Source organism: Microplitis mediator, chromosome 10 (genome assembly GCF_029852145.1).
Source record: "Microplitis mediator isolate UGA2020A chromosome 10, iyMicMedi2.1, whole genome shotgun sequence".
NCBI classification, from domain to species: domain Eukaryota; kingdom Metazoa; phylum Arthropoda; class Insecta; order Hymenoptera; family Braconidae; genus Microplitis; species Microplitis mediator.
In genome coordinates, this window is record NC_079978.1 from 1,967,819 (window position 1) to 1,985,278 (window position 17,460).

General features: G+C 34.6%; 1 protein-coding gene across 1 annotated transcript in view; it reads right to left on the minus strand.

Annotated features, from left to right (window-relative positions):
• Positions 1 to 785: 785 nt before the first annotated feature.
• Positions 786 to 17,460, minus strand: part of LOC130675907 (uncharacterized) — a 54,022-nt gene continuing 37,347 nt past the window's right edge. Inside the window, exons 2-8 of the mRNA XM_057481807.1 lie at positions 8,887 to 9,227; positions 7,921 to 8,134; positions 6,116 to 7,810; positions 5,793 to 5,869; positions 5,586 to 5,654; positions 2,473 to 4,991; positions 786 to 2,392 (exon numbers count right to left, since the gene is read on the minus strand). Coding sequence (XP_057337790.1) covers positions 6,119 to 7,810; positions 7,921 to 8,134; positions 8,887 to 9,215 — 2,235 coding nt within the window. The 5' untranslated portion in view covers positions 9,216 to 9,227 and the 3' untranslated portion in view covers positions 786 to 2,392; positions 2,473 to 4,991; positions 5,586 to 5,654; positions 5,793 to 5,869; positions 6,116 to 6,118. The remainder of the gene's footprint in view (positions 2,393 to 2,472; positions 4,992 to 5,585; positions 5,655 to 5,792; positions 5,870 to 6,115; positions 7,811 to 7,920; positions 8,135 to 8,886; positions 9,228 to 17,460) is intronic.

The following is a 17,460-nucleotide window of genomic DNA, read 5'->3' on the forward strand; positions in this document are numbered from 1 at the left end:
AAATTGGCTAGAAATATATATAGATATAATTTAACATGAAGTGGCTGCCTACTAGTTTGAGGCTGGGTTCTAGTGCTCTTACTCTATAAGCAGAACAATTTTATTATAAAAATCAAATTAGTTTTTACATGATATTTATATAAAAGTTATTTGGTTGTATTTATAATAAAAGTACAAAATATAATATTTAAATTTACAACCAATATAAGAATTGTTGAATATTATTGTCATTTAATATTTATATAGATATATAATTATAAGAAGAGGCAAATTTATTTATTATACTAATAAATTATGATGCTAAAAGTAAAAGACATTTAAAAATTTTTTTACTTTTAATAAACAATATAAATATAAATAAACAATATAAAATACTGAAGAAAATATTTTGAAAATGCGTCAATTGAAAAAAATTGTATCATGATTTTAAAAAAAATTTTCAGATGTCTGTTACTTTTAGCATCGCTGATAAATTTAATATATCAAATCATTTCTACTTTCATCATACATGTAGTAAATGAACAAAAAAACTCGAACTGGTAAAAATTCTAATGATAATGAAAGCAGACAATAGATAATTTTTTTTTTTTAAACAAATAAATTAAATTTTTACAGAAGAAATTTATGATCCTGAAGTTAACAGACAATAAATAATTTTTGAATTTTTATTTCAACAAACAATTTAAAAAAAAAAAAAATGCACGTGTAGAAAATTAAAAAAATTCCAGGTGAAATTTTTTTAAATGTATCGTTTTTTGAAACATTAAAATATTAGTAGACGTCAGTTAACTTCAGTTTCATAAAAATTAAATTAGTTTTTACATGATATTTATATAAAAGTTATTTTTGCTTGTATTTATAATAAAAGTACAAAATATAACATTTAAATTTACAACCAATATAAGAGTTGTTGAATATTATTGTCATTTAATATTTATATAGATAAATAATTATAAGAAGAGACAAATTTATTTATTATACTAATAAATTATGATGCTAAAAGTAAAAGACATTTAAAAATTTTTTTACTTTTAATAAACAGTATAAATACTAAGGAAAATATTTTAAAAATGCGTCAATTTAAAAAAAATTGTATCATGATTTTAAAAAAAATTTTCAGGTGTCTGTTACTTTTAGCATCGCTGATAAATTTAATATATCAAATCATTTCTGCTTTCATCATACATTTAGTAAATGAACAAAAAAACTCGAACTGGTAAAAATTCTAATGATAATGAAAGCAGACAATAAATAATTTTTTTTTTGTAAATAAATAAATTAAATTTTTACAGAAGAAAGTTATGATCCTGAAGTTAACAGACAATTAATAATTTTTGAATTTTTTTTTCAACAAACAATTTAAAAAAAAAAAAATATGTACGTGTAGAAAATTAAAAAAATTCCAGGTGAAATGTATCGTTTTTTGAAACATTAAAATATTAGTAGACGTCGTTTAACTTCAGTTTTATAAAAATTAAATTATAGTTTACAATATTTTTAATTAAATTCTAATGAAACTTTGAGTTGTACTTTAAATAATTATTTAAATATGTATTTACGCATCAAAGAATCGTTAAGTACATAATATTTGAAATATATCACTTTCACGAGGTTGGGCGCCTCAAATATTTTACACACATGGCGACAAAAAAAATTAAGATTGAGACAAAAGATCTCCCCTAAGTGAAAATTAAAAAAATTTATATTTTAATCTATAAACGTTCTGATCGTTAAAAAGTTTTGTGATCAAAAACTTTAGATTTTGCAATCAATCCATCGACTACATTACAACTTATCTAAAAAAAACATTTTTAAAAAATGTCCCTACCGACCGATCAAGCTCAACTTTTAACAATTTAAGGTCTGGTAATTTTTTATTCGACCTTACTAGAGCGTTAACTGAAAGCTATTAATTTTATTTTTTTTTTCTCTTAATTTAATTATTTGTTTTTGGCCATGAAGTCTAGGCTCCTTGTGACCATCGCGGATATAATTATTTCATAATCAAAAATTATATAGTATAAATATATGATCATATATAAAAAAACAAATTTAAACTAAACTTATAATAATAATTAATTCAAAAAATAAAACAATTAATTAATATACTTGTCAATCAATGACTTTTTGTTTAAATGAAATATCCACTGTGACTTGATGCCATAGATTCGAACCCGATGGTGCCTCATACAGAAGAATTTCCAACGGCAATAGAGGATTTGACGGCTGACAAAATACCAGAGGCTGAATCCCCACCAGTAATTCCAGAGCAGTTTTTTTTCTTGTTAATTGCACTACTGGGTTTGTAGTCTTGCGACAAAACAATTTCTGGCAACAGGAGAAATTCGTCGGCAGTTACTGGTCACCTGAGTATCAGCTTCAATCCACAAGTCTGGAATAAATTAAAACGATAATCAAAAATTAATAATGTCATTAATTATTCATTTAATTAATTTATTTTATAAAAATTACTTCTGTTTTCTTAGTTGATTTTGCGAAATTGCACTGTACAGCTCGCGCCTCTCGCAGTGAGTCGTCCATATGCTTGACTCAATTTATAACAATGCCAACATGTACTTCCCAACAAGACGTCTTAGTTGAGTTATAGGATAGACACACCTGAAGAGCTTCAACTGTCATATACTTGGATGAAACGTCGCTCACCCCTCAAATTTATTTTTAAATCACTCCTCTTCTTATCTTCAGTTCTTCTTATCTTCAGATAATGAGTTATGGTTCACAAAATTTCACCCTTTGGTATATGGCGAATTAAGCAGTGATTATTTTAATCTAATCCTAGAAGTTCGTCGCTGAATGTGCATATATATACAAATGTATACATGTATACATATGTTTTTATATTTACACTCATAATTAAATGTTTATAGATATATGATTTGCTCTGCTGTATATTTATAGTAGCAAGATGAACGTCATAGTTTAAGGATGGCAGAGCGTTTCTGCCGCTACTCAACAGTCCGATCTGACGATAACCGGAAATAAGTTAGCGTATTCTAATCTGGAAATTACGGTTATCGCTTTTGTCGAAGACTATGAATCCTCCGTAAACTTCATACGGTCAACCATTGAAGCTTCCAATACCAAGCTTCGGACCGAAGTAACGCCAGTCATTTTTGCATTCGGCTGAACTGGATCCGGCAAGTCTTCAACCTTGATCGGTGACCCGCCACGAAAAATTCCAGGCCTGGCTTCCTCTTTGTTTTCCGATGCAGCTCCAGACGATCTTCGTTTCCGGTAAGTCGCACAAGAATGGTCATCTCATGGCTCTAAACAAAACCAGTTCCGGGATATCGTGCGCAACCAGGACCCTACTGCACTGGAAAGTTCCTTATCCCCTTGGAACGAGTTGGCGTGGGAGGAATTTAGCAAATTCCGGCCGACCATAGAAAGACGTTTTGTAGAGGATAATGGAGTCCACGTCAATTCATCATGAATATATTCAGTAGGAGCGAAAATCCACGGAAAAAAAGGTTTTCCTAATCGACATTCCTGGGTTACAGAGGACAGAACGTGATCAGGGAGGTGATCATCAGCCATCTACCGTCACCAAGTGGATTTCGTCGATGACGACGTCCTTCATGATGTATTTGAGAAAGGACTCGTCGGCTGATCCAGTCTGGCTGGAAATCGATGCAGTTTTTCCGGATAAGACAGTCGCATTTCTGTTGGCGTGTATCAAGCGTCCTTACATAAAAAATAATGTCTATCCGACGATTAACTTACTGCACGGGTTAAAAAACTTGCGGCCGGACGATTGGCGATCTGGCGGTTCAAGGCAATCAATTTCTCCGGTACCGCATAGAAGACAGCGGCCAAATTAAGCATCTCCATCGAGGAACTTACTGCAAGTTCCAGCAATGTCCCGTGACACATTTGAAGAGCTCATTGAATAGATGAGGGACTTGAGCATTAATAAATTTGACCGACTCAGTGCTGATGTCGACAAAAACCATGCTGCAATCAACGAAAACCATGCTGCAATCAACGAACTGAGAGATTTACATGATGCTGATTTCGACAATCTCAAAGTTCCACACCAGGCTCAGATCAACGAACTGAGAGATTTACATGATGCTGGTATCAACAACCTCAAAGTTAATTACGAGGCTAAGATCAACGATCTTACAGATCGATACGATGCTCAGGATAACAAACTCCTTGCTGTGTTCAACCTTTTCCAAACCCGACACGATGCAGGAATACAAGATTTAAGAGCCCATATAGAGAATCAGCGAATGGCGCATTGCCAACCTGTTGTTACGCCACTTGGAGTATCACCTTCACCTCAAGGTTTACTAGCCGATGCTGCTTCAGTCGAACAACAGTCTGAAGAAGAAAATCGGCAATCGGAATCAGCTCGAGAATCGACTAGTACAAATCAGTCTAATTCACCACGAGCTTTATCACAAGATGATTTTCCGGATGTTTATTTCTTCAGCGTCACCTGAAAGTGAGATTTCTGATACTGATGAGTCGTCTAGTGCAGCTCCAGCTTCACTAGTGTCTAGCGACTCGTCGTAATCTCCGGATAATACTCAGCTTCCTAAGTACGGCCTGAGGTCATGAATCAACCTACAGGATAGTATCATCAAGAAGTATCTCACAGTCGATCAAGCGGGTAGCAGTAAACCCGCTGTTTTATCTTCAGGAAGTTCAAGTGATGATTATGACAACGATGCAAGTAAAACAAGAGCGATGCTGAGTCATTTGATGTTAAAAGATCCCCAACGTCCTTGGATAAGCATAACACCAACGTGATCCTTTACCGTCTAGACGAACACCAATTTCACGGAGTCCATCACTTGGGTCGGTAGATCTACATCGCTTTGGAGGTACAAGTAATGCGATACTCCTTTCAAAACATGGGTAATTACTCCCCATGTCTGGTTGACTCATATCGATGTATCATTAAAATGCAATGTAGAGAATGCAACACTCTATACTGCATCATCACTACAATGAGAAACCACCTGAAAGAACATCAATAGCTTAGTTACCATATTAGGGGGGGGGGGGGGGCATACCAAGCTTTCTGGGACTCAATTACGCTAAATTTTTTTTTTTTTCTAATGATATTTAAAGAAAAACAAAATAAATTTTTAGTTATAAAAAAAACATCAAGTTTCCGGGAAAAATTGGGTATTCCCCAGAAAGAAGAAAAAGAAATTTATGGAAATTTAATAAATTTGATTGAATTAAATTTTCTTGTAAGTAATTTACATAAAGAAAAATTGCATTTCACATAACTATTAGACACAAAGGAAAAAAAAAATAGTTTTTACCGTAAACAAAAGTCATTAACGTTTTTTTGACTGACACTCGATTTTTAAAAAAGTTTAACAAAAAAAAATTCAGAAGTGATTTTTACAAAAGTGATTTTGAATTTTTTAAAAAACAAAAAAAAAAAATTTTTTTTGAAAATTGTGGGGTACCCGGCTTTATCCACCCAATCCTGAAATGTAATATATTGAAGAAATAGTTTTTTGTTTGTAATTAAAGAAAGAATTCAATCACTTTCATAAAAAAAAAAAACTTTTCTTTAATTTCCACAGTAAAAAATTTACCTGGTCAATGAATCCACAGAGCTTGAATGATTCGTAATGTGTTGACCCAATACGGATGGAAGAACTTGGCTAATGGAAAAAAAATAATCGGTCAGTTACCACATAATTGCAACAAATTAAATAGTTTTGTGTTTTCAATAAAAAAAAAAATCTGATCACTTTTATAGAAAAAAGATTTTTCGTCAATTCACATAATTAGAAATTTACCTGGTCATTGGTATCTCAGAGCTTGAGGGAATACCTCTCAGTTGAATTTATGCCAGCTTGTTCTTCAGTGGACTGACCTTAAACATTAAAAAAAATTTTTCATTAGCATCTGAAATATAATATAAATACTATACACATAAATATATTTAAATACGTGCACGACAAATAAAAGGCTTGAGATGAATTAGATGATAAGTGAAAGTATTTTGCGAACTTGAAAATATTTCTTTCATTTTTCTTTTATGAAAATGTGTCAATAATTATTTTTCATTTGAAAGGACAAAATTATATATTAAATTTTTTATATTAATGTAGTAACTAACCAGTTAATGTGTGGTGGAGTGGAGTCTCATTGTAGTGTGGCTACGGCAAACGAAGTCGCATCCTTCTACATCGCATTTGAGTAATCCATCGAGATGACATGCCCAGACATGGAGAATAACTGCCCATGACTTGAAAGGTTTATCGCATGTCTTGCACTTCCAATACGTTGTTGATCTTCCGTGCCAACCGATGTGATCCGCGAAATTGGTGTTCGCGTACAGATTTGCGTCGTCGACAGCAAAGGATAGCGTTGATGTGTAGTTGATCCTTGCTCGTTGGGGGTCATCTAATTTTAACGTACGCAGCATCAAACTTGTTTTTCTTGCATCGCTGTCATCGTCATCACTTGAACTACTGGACGGTAAAACAGCGGGTCTACGGCCACTCACGTGATCGCCGAGGAAGTTATGGATGATACTATCCCGAACGTTAGATCGTGACCTCAGGGCGTACCTAGAACGCTGAGCATTTTCTGGAGATTCTGACGAGCAACTAGGTACTGGTGGAGCTGGAGATGCGATAGCCGACTCATCAGCACCAGAAATCTCACTGCCAGGTGAGGCTGAAGAAGTAAACGTCACATCCGGAAAATCATCTTGTGACGAATCTCGTGGTGAATTAGACTGATTTGTACTACTCGATTCACGAGCTGATTCTGACTGCCGATTTTCTTCTTCAGGCTGTTGTTGTTCGACTGGAGCTGCATCCGCTTGTACATCTTGAGGTGGAGGTGATGCTCTAGGTGGTGTCACGATAGATTGGCGGTGCTCCCTTTGCTGATTCTCCAATTGGGCTCTTAAATCTCGTATTTCTGCATCGTGTCGGGTTTGAAGTTGGTTGAACGCAGCAAGGAGATTGTTAATCTGAGCATCGTATCGAACTGTAAGTTCGTCGATCTTAGCCTCGTAAGTAACTTTGAGGTTGTTGATATCAGCAACATGTAAATCTCTCAGTTCGTTGATCGAATCCTGGTATTGAACTTTGAGAATGTCTAAATCAGCATCGTGTAATTCTCTCAGTTCGTTAATTGCAGCATTGTTTTCGGTGATTGCAGCATTGTTTTCGGTGATTGCAGCATTGTTTTCGGTGATTGCAGCATTGTTTTCGGTGATTGCAGCAAGGTTTTCAGTGACTGCAGCATGGATTTCGGTGATTGCAGCATGGTTATTTTCGACATCAGCACCGAGTTGGTTAAATTTATTGATGCTCAAGTCCCTCATCTGTTCAATGAGCTCTTCAAATATATCACGGGACATTGCTGGAGCGGCGGCATCGACTGTAATTGCTGGAACTTGCAGTAAGTTCCTCGATGGAGATACTTGATCTGGCCGCTGTCTTCTGTGCGGTGCCGGAGAAATTGATTGTCTTGAACCGCCAGGTCGCCAATCGCCCGGCCGCAAGTCTTTGAACCCGTGCAAAAAGTTAATCGTCGAATAGACATTTTTTCTTATATATGGACGCTTAATACACGCCAACAGAAATGCGACTGTCTTATCCGGAAAAACCGCATCGATTTCCAGCCAGACTGGATCAGCCGACGAGTCCTTTCTCAAATACATCATGAAGGACGTCGTCATCGATGAAATCCACTTGGTGACGGGAGATGGCTGATGATCACCTCCCTGATCACGTTCTTTCCTTTGTAACCCAGGAATGTCGATGAGGAAAACCTTTTTTTCCGTGGATTTTCGCTCCTACGGCAAAGCAAACAAAACAAGTTATTTTAAATGCTTAAACGCGGAACATAATTTATTTAATAAATGACACTAATCATTCAATATTTTATTTTTTAAATATTACTTACAATTTCGATAATTAAAACTCCACGGGATGACTTTTGATGGACTCCGTTATCCTTTACAGTACGTCTTTCTAACGTCGGCCAAAATTCGCTGAATTCCTCCCACGTCAACTCGTTCCAAGGGATAAAGGAACGTTCCGTAACAGCAGGGTCCTGGGTACGCACGATGTCCCGGAAATGGTTTCGCTTCGTTGTCTTCGATGACCATTCTTGTACTCTGTGAAATCACGGAGAGAAAATAAAAATAAAGTGCGTGACCATACCTCTAAAAATATCAAGTGTAGTGTAAACCTACGTGATATTTAATATCTCTGACGGTCCTGATTCACCGTGATTTAAAGTAAATCACGGTAAATCGCACTAATGAGGTAAAATTACGGTGATATTCCGTAATCGAGCAATAAAGATTTACCGTGATTTATTTTTGGGAGATAAAATAAACATTGGGAAGAGAATAGTCACCGGTACTAAGTTGAAGCAGCGGAAGTAGTTCAGTGCTCGCTACGAGATTACACCCAGCTGCTTATGGTGTCCCTGATGAGAACTTCATTCAAGAACTGTTACATTCTGAACTTGAAAGTAACTCTGACACGGGTGCGCCTCTGTTATTGACAGCGTAAAAGGTACCTTTTTTTACAGTAATATGATATATTCTATATTACATCATAACATAAATATTTATTTTTTATATTATTATCAATGTCTCTAGGAATAATTTTTCTTTAAAATTGGGCTTGCGTAGTCCAAAAAAATATTTACCCCACCCGATAAGGTAAGGAGGGGGACAAGCAAGGTTCTTGAGAAAATATTGAGGTTTCGAGGACTCAAATACGCTAAATCTTTTTGTTTTTAATGATATTCAAAGTAAATAAACAAAACTTCAGTTGCCGTTAAAACAAAAAACTTTTTAATTTTGCAGGCAAAATGGGGTACCCTCCTAGAACGGTAATGAAAACATATGCTACTTACCGGAAACGAAGATCGTCTGGAGCTGCATCGGGAAACAAAGATGAAGCCAGGCCTGGAATTTTCCGTGCCGGGTCACCGATCAAGGTTGAAGACTTCCCGGATCCAGTTCGGCCGAAAGCAAAAATGACTGGCGTTACTTCGGTCCGAAGCTTGGTATTGGTAGCTTCGATGGTTGACCGTATGAAGTTTACAGTGGAATTGTAGTCTTCGACGAAAGCGTTAACCGTAATTTCCAAATTAGAATAGGCTAACTTATTTCCGGTTATCGCCAGTTCGGACTGTTCAGTAGCGGCAGAAACGCTCTGCCATCCTTGAACTATGACGTTCATCTTGCTACTACACTGTAAAAAATCACCGGGGTAAGTCCAAAAGGTGTAGGTGTTAAAATTATCGGTGTTAAATTTACCCCTGAAAGCGGTGTGAAAATAACGCCGCCACCGGTGTAAATATTCTAGACCAGTGTTAAAATAACGCCGCCGCCGGTGTAGATATTCTTTACCAGTGTTAAAATATTTTACTTTGTGAATATTTTCACTTACTCGATCACTATACTTGTTAATAAATGATATTCTTTATTAATTTTCATAAAGAACTGACATTTTTTGTGTTTTATAATCTTTATAGTTAATAATCCAAGCGGACGCAGTATACCCTGCTTTTACACCGGTTATTCCGCTTTTACACCGATGTTACTCCGTTTTTACACCGGTTACCCCGCCTTTACACCGATTTTACTCCGCTTTTACATCGGTTACCCCGCGTTTACACCGATTTTACTCCGTTTTTACACCGGTTACCCCGATTTAACACCGGTATTTTTAACACCGGTGTAATTTTATTTTAACACCGGGCGGAGTTAAAATGAGTCCATTTTTAACACCGCTCTTTTTACAGTGTATAAATATACAACAGAAAAAATTTTATATTCATGAACATGAGTTCATAACGGAAATCTATACTAATATATAGATCTATAGGCTCTAAATGTACACAGTAAAAAAGGATGTGTCAAAATCAACACATACCGTGTGTAAAACGAACGTTTTACACTTATTCATATGTTACTTTAACATGTTTCGAGTGTTAAAAAAAGTTACACACGTATACGTTAAAAATAAAAATTTTCCAAGAATTCTTTTGTGATACTCGACATTATTTTTAACATCCCATGTAACAATTTCCAGTACAAGTCGCTGGTCAAGGCACTTTTCTCAAGAATCTTTTGATAGATTCTACATAGGCTTGCTCAAGATGTCGTACAGAAGTTGATCTTGTGAAAGTCTTGCGTAAAGCCTGGTCTCAAATCCACTAGTTGTCTATGTCTTTATATGACTCTGTTTCTTGCTGCAGACACTGGTCCACAGATTTATATTGCAAGCCTTGTGCATGACTTGTTTAAAAACTTTGTGTAATGTTATACTTCAAGAATTGTACAAGATTCTTGAATATATCTTGCTCAAGATGTATTGATACAGTTAACTTGAGCATATCTTGCACCAGAATCTATCTGCAGATGCTTGGGCATATCTTGCGCCAGATCTGCTCAAGACGTGTCATATTACACTGTCTATCTCACTCTTGTCTCTCTCACGTTATCCCCTCGGAAAACCTGAATACTTCGCTGTGACCTAATAATTTTGAATTATTTGAAAGGCCCAATAGATTAGTACAATGGACTCTGACGACAATAAAGACCCTAGACTATAAGAAAATACTACTGTTCTAATCTATTGAGATGTGTAAAATATTTTCATACGACCTGGAACACAAAATTACGGAAAACCTGAATACTTCGCTGTGACCTGTTAATTTTAAATTATTCAAAAGGCCCGATAGATTAGTACAATGGACTCTGACGACAATAATGACCCTAGACTATAAGAAAATCCTACTGTTCTAATCTATTGAGATGTGTAAAATATTTTCAAACGTCCTGGAACACAAAATTACGGAAAACCTGAATACTTCGCTGTGACCTAATAATTTTGAATTATTTGAAAGGCCCAATAGATTAGTACAATGGACTCTGACGACAATAAAGACCCTAGACTATAAGAAAATACTACTGTTCTAATCTATTGAGATGTGTAAAATATTTTCAAACGTCCTGGAACACAAAATTACGGAAAACCTGAATACTTCGCGGTGACCTGTTAATTTTGAATTATTCAAAAGGCCCAATAGATTAGTACAATGGACTCTGACGACAATAAAGACCCTAGACTATAAGAAAATACTACTGTTCTAATCTATTGAGATGTGTAAAATATTTTAAAACGACCTGGAACACAAAATTACGGAAAACCTGAATACTTCGCTGTGACCTAATAATTTTGAATTATTTGAAAGGCCCAATAGATTAGTCCAATGGACTCTGACGACAATAAAGACCCTAGACTATAAGAAAATACTACTGTTCTAATCTATTGAGATGTGTAAAATATTTTCAAACGTCCTGGAACACAAAATTACGGGAAACCTGAATACTTTGCTGTGACCTGTTAATTTTGAATTATTCAAAAGGCCCAATAGATTAGTACAATGGACTCTGACGACAATAAAGACCCTAGACTATAAGAAAAACCTACTGTTCTAATCTATTGAGATGTGTAAAATATTTTCAAACGTCCTGGAACACAAAATTACGGAAAACCTGAATACTTCGCTGTGACCTAATAATTTTGAATTATTTGAAAGGCCCAATAGATTAGTACAATGGACTCTGACGACAATAATGACCCTAGACTATAAGAAAATACTACTGTTCTAATCTATTGAGATGTGTAAAATATTTTCATACGACCTGGAACACAAAATTACGGAAAACCTGAATACTTCGCTGTGACCTGTTAATTTTAAATTATTCAAAAGGCCCGATAGATTAGTACAATGGACTCTGACGACAATAATGACCCTAGACTATAAAAAAATCCTACTGTTCTAATCTATTGAGATGTGTAAAATATTTTCAAACGTCCTGGAACACAGAATTACGGAAAACCTGAATACTTCGCTGTGACCTAATAATTTTGAATTATTTGAAAGGCCCAATAGATTAGTACAATGGACTCTGACGACAATAAAGACCCTAGACTATAAGAAAATACTACTGTTCTAATCTATTGAGATGTGTAAAATATTTTCAAACGTCCTGGAACACAAAATTACGGAAAACCTGAATACTTCGCGGTGACCTGTTAATTTTGAATTATTCAAAAGGCCCAATAGATTAGTACAATAGACTCTGACGACAATAAAGACCCTAGACTATAAGAAAATACTACTGTTCTAATCTATTGAGATGTGTAAAATATTTTAAAACGACCTGGAACACAAAATTACGGAAAACCTGAATACTTCGCTGTGACCTAATAATTTTGAATTATTTGAAAGGCCCAATAGATTAGTCCAATGGACTCTGACGACAATAAAGACCCTAGACTATAAGAAAATACTACTGTTCTAATCTATTGAGATGTGTAAAATATTTTCAAACGTCCTGGAACACAAAATTACGGGAAACCTGAATACTTTGCTGTGACCTGTTAATTTTGAATTATTCAAAAGGCCCAATAGATTAGTACAATGGACTCTGACGACAATAAAGACCCTAGACTATAAGAAAATCCTACTGTTCTAATCTATTGAGATGTGTAAAATATTTTAAAACGACCTGGAACAGGAAATTACGGGAAACCTGAATACTTCGCAGTGACCTGTTAATTTTGAATTATTACAAAGGCTCAATAGATTAGTACAATGGACTCTGACGACAATAGAGACCCTAGACTATAAGAAAATACTACTGTTCTAATCTATTGAGATGTGTAAAATATTTTCAAACGTCCTGGAACACAAAACTACGGAAAAACTGAATACTTCGCTGTGACCTAATAATTTTGAATTATTTGAAAGGCCCAATAGATTAGTACAATGGACTCTGACGACAATAAAGACCCTAGACTATAAGAAAATACTACTGTTCTAATCTATTGAGATGTGTAAAATATTTTAAAACGACCTGGAACAGGAAATTACGGGAAACCTGAATACTTCGCAGTGACCTGTTAATTTTGAATTATTTGAAAGGCCCAATAGATTAGTACAATGGACTCTGACGACAATAAAGACCCTAGACTATAAGAAAATACCACTGTTCTAATCTATTGAGATGTGTAAAATATTTTAAAACGACCTGGAACAGGAAATTACGGGAAACCTGAATACTTCGCAGTGACCTGTTAATTTTGAATTATTACAAAGGCTCAATAGATTAGTACAATGGACTCTGACGACAATAGAGACCCTAGACTATAAGAAAATACTACTGTTCTAATCTATTGAGATGTGTAAAATATTTTCAAACGTCCTGGAACACAAAACTACGGAAAAACTGAATACTTCGCTGTGACCTAATAATTTTGAATTATTTGAAAGGCCCAATAGATTAGTACAATGGACTCTGACGACAATAAAGACCCTAGACTATAAGAAAATACTACTGTTCTAATCTATTGAGATGTGTAAAATATTTTAAAACGACCTGGAACAGGAAATTACGGGAAACCTGAATACTTTGCTGTGACCTGTTAATTTTGAATTATTCAAAAGGCCCAATAGATTAGTACAATGGACTCTGACGACAATAAAGACCCTAGACTATAAGAAAATCCTACTGTTCTAATCTATTGAGATGTGTAAAATATTTTCAAACGTCCTGGAACACAAAATTACGGAAAACCTGAATACTTTGCTGTGACCTGTTAATTTTGAATTATTCAAAAGGCCCAATAGATTAGTACAATGGACTCTGACGACAATAAAGACCCTAGACTATAAGAAAATACTACTGTTCTAATCTATTGAGATGTGTAAAATATTTTCAAACGTCCTGGAACACAAAACTACGGAAAAACTGAATACTTCGCTGTGACCTGTTAATTTTGAATTATTCAAAAGGCCCAATAGATTAGTACAATGGACTCTGACGACAATAAAGACCCTAGACTATAAGAAAATACTACTGTTCTAATCTATTGAGATGTGTAAAATATTTTCAAACGTCCTGGAACACAAAATTACGGAAAACCTGAATACTTCGCTGTGACCTAATAATTTTGAATTATTTGAAAGGCCCAATAGATTAGTACAATGGACTCTGACGACAATAAAGACCCTAGACTATAAGAAAATACTACTGTTCTAATCTATTGAGATGTGTAAAATATTTTCAAACGTCCTGGAACACAAAACTACGGAAAAACTGAATACTTCGCTGTGACCTGTTAATTTTGAATTATTCAAAAGGCCCAATAGATTAGTACAATGGACTCTGACGACAATAAAGACCCTAGACTATAAGAAAATACTACTGTTCTAATCTATTGAGATGTGTAAAATATTTTCAAACGTCCTGGAACACAAAACTACGGAAAAACTGAATACTTCGCTGTGACCTGTTAATTTTGAATTATTCAAAAGGCCCAATAGATTAGTACAATGGACTCTGACGACAATAAAGACCCTAGACTATAAGAAAATACTACTGTTCTAATCTATTGAGATGTGTAAAATATTTTCAAACGTCCTGGAACACAAAATTACGGAAAACCTGAATACTTCGCTGTGACCTAATAATTTTGAATTATTTGAAAGGCCCAATAGATTAGTACAATGGACTCTGACGACAATAAAGACCCTAGACTATAAGAAAATACTACTGTTCTAATCTATTGAGATGTGTAAAATATTTTCAAACGTGCTGGAACACGAAATTACGGAAAACCTGAATACTTCGCTGTGACCTGTTAATTTTAAATTATTCAAAAGGCCCAATAGATTAGTACAATGGACTGTGACGACAATAGAGACCCTAGACTATAAGAAAATACTACTGTTCTAATCTATTGAGATGTGTAAAATATTTTAAAACGACCTGGAACAGGAAATTACGGGAAACCTGAATACTTCGCAGTGACCTGTTAATTTTGAATTATTACAAAGGCTCAATAGATTAGTACAATGGACTCTGACGACAATAGAGACCCTAGACTATAAGAAAATACTACTGTTCTAATCTATTGAGATGTGTAAAATATTTTCAAACGTCCTGGAACACAAAACTACGGAAAAACTGAATACTTCGCTGTGACCTAATAATTTTGAATTATTTGAAAGGCCCAATAGATTAGTACAATGGACTCTGACGACAATAAAGACCCTAGACTATAAGAAAATACTACTGTTCTAATCTATTGAGATGTGTAAAATATTTTAAAACGACCTGGAACAGGAAATTACGGGAAACCTGAATACTTCGCAGTGACCTGTTAATTTTGAATTATTTGAAAGGCCCAATAGATTAGTACAATGGACTCTGACGACAATAAAGACCCTAGACTATAAGAAAATACTACTGTTCTAATCTATTGAGATGTGTAAAATATTTTCATACGACCTGGAACACAAAATTACGGAAAACCTGAATACTTCGCTGTGACCTGTTAATTTTAAATTATTCAAAAGGCCCGATAGATTAGTACAATGGACTCTGACGACAATAATGACCCTAGACTATAAAAAAATCCTACTGTTCTAATCTATTGAGATGTGTAAAATATTTTCAAACGTCCTGGAACACAGAATTACGGAAAACCTGAATACTTCGCTGTGACCTAATAATTTTGAATTATTTGAAAGGCCCAATAGATTAGTACAATGGACTCTGACGACAATAAAGACCCTAGACTATAAGAAAATACTACTGTTCTAATCTATTGAGATGTGTAAAATATTTTCAAACGTCCTGGAACACAAAATTACGGAAAACCTGAATACTTCGCGGTGACCTGTTAATTTTGAATTATTCAAAAGGCCCAATAGATTAGTACAATAGACTCTGACGACAATAAAGACCCTAGACTATAAGAAAATACTACTGTTCTAATCTATTGAGATGTGTAAAATATTTTAAAACGACCTGGAACACAAAATTACGGAAAACCTGAATACTTCGCTGTGACCTAATAATTTTGAATTATTTGAAAGGCCCAATAGATTAGTCCAATGGACTCTGACGACAATAAAGACCCTAGACTATAAGAAAATACTACTGTTCTAATCTATTGAGATGTGTAAAATATTTTCAAACGTCCTGGAACACAAAATTACGGGAAACCTGAATACTTTGCTGTGACCTGTTAATTTTGAATTATTCAAAAGGCCCAATAGATTAGTACAATGGACTCTGACGACAATAAAGACCCTAGACTATAAGAAAATCCTACTGTTCTAATCTATTGAGATGTGTAAAATATTTTCAAACGTCCTGGAACACAAAATTACGGAAAACCCGAATACTTCGCTGTGACCTAATAATTTTGAATTATTTGAAAGGCCCAATAGATTAGTACAATGGACTCTGACGACAATAAAGACCCTAGACTATAAGAAAATACTACTGTTCTAATCTATTGAGATGTGTAAAATATTTTCAAACGTCCTGGAACACAAAATTACGGAAAACCTGAATACTTCGCGGTGACCTGTTAATTTTGAATTATTCAAAAGGCCCAATAGATTAGTACAATGGACTCTGACGACAATAAAGACCCTAGACTATAAGAAAATACTACTGTTCTAATCTATTGAGATGTGTAAAATATTTTAAAACGACCTGGAACAGGAAATTACGGGAAACCTGAATACTTCGCAGTGACCAGTTAATTTTGAATTATTTGAAAGGCCCAATAGATTAGTACAATGGACTCTGACGACAATAAAGACCCTAGACTATAAGAAAATACCACTGTTCTAATCTATTGAGATGTGTAAAATATTTTAAAACGACCTGGAACAGGAAATTACGGGAAACCTGAATACTTCGCAGTGACCTGTTAATTTTGAATTATTACAAAGGCTCAATAGATTAGTACAATGGACTCTGACGACAATAGAGACCCTAGACTATAAGAAAATACTACTGTTCTAATCTATTGAGATGTGTAAAATATTTTCAAACGTCCTGGAACACAAAACTACGGAAAAACTGAATACTTCGCTGTGACCTAATAATTTTGAATTATTTGAAAGGCCCAATAGATTAGTACAATGGACTCTGACGACAATAAAGACCCTAGACTATAAGAAAATACTACTGTTCTAATCTATTGAGATGTGTAAAATATTTTCAAACGTCCTGGAACACAAAATTACGGAAAACCTGAATACTTCGCTGTGACCTAATAATTTTGAATTATTTGAAAGGCCCAATAGATTAGTACAATGGACTCTGACGACAATAAAGACCCTAGACTATAAGAAAATACTACTGTTCTAATCTATTGAGATGTGTAAAATATTTTCAAACGTCCTGGAACACAAAATTACGGAAAACCTGAATACTTCGCGGTGACCTGTTAATTTTGAATTATTCAAAAGGCCCAATAGATTAGTACAATGGACTCTGACGACAATAAAGACCCTAGACTATAAGAAAATACTACTGTTCTAATCTATTGAGATGTGTAAAATATTTTAAAACGACCTGGAACACAAAATTACGGAAAACCTGAA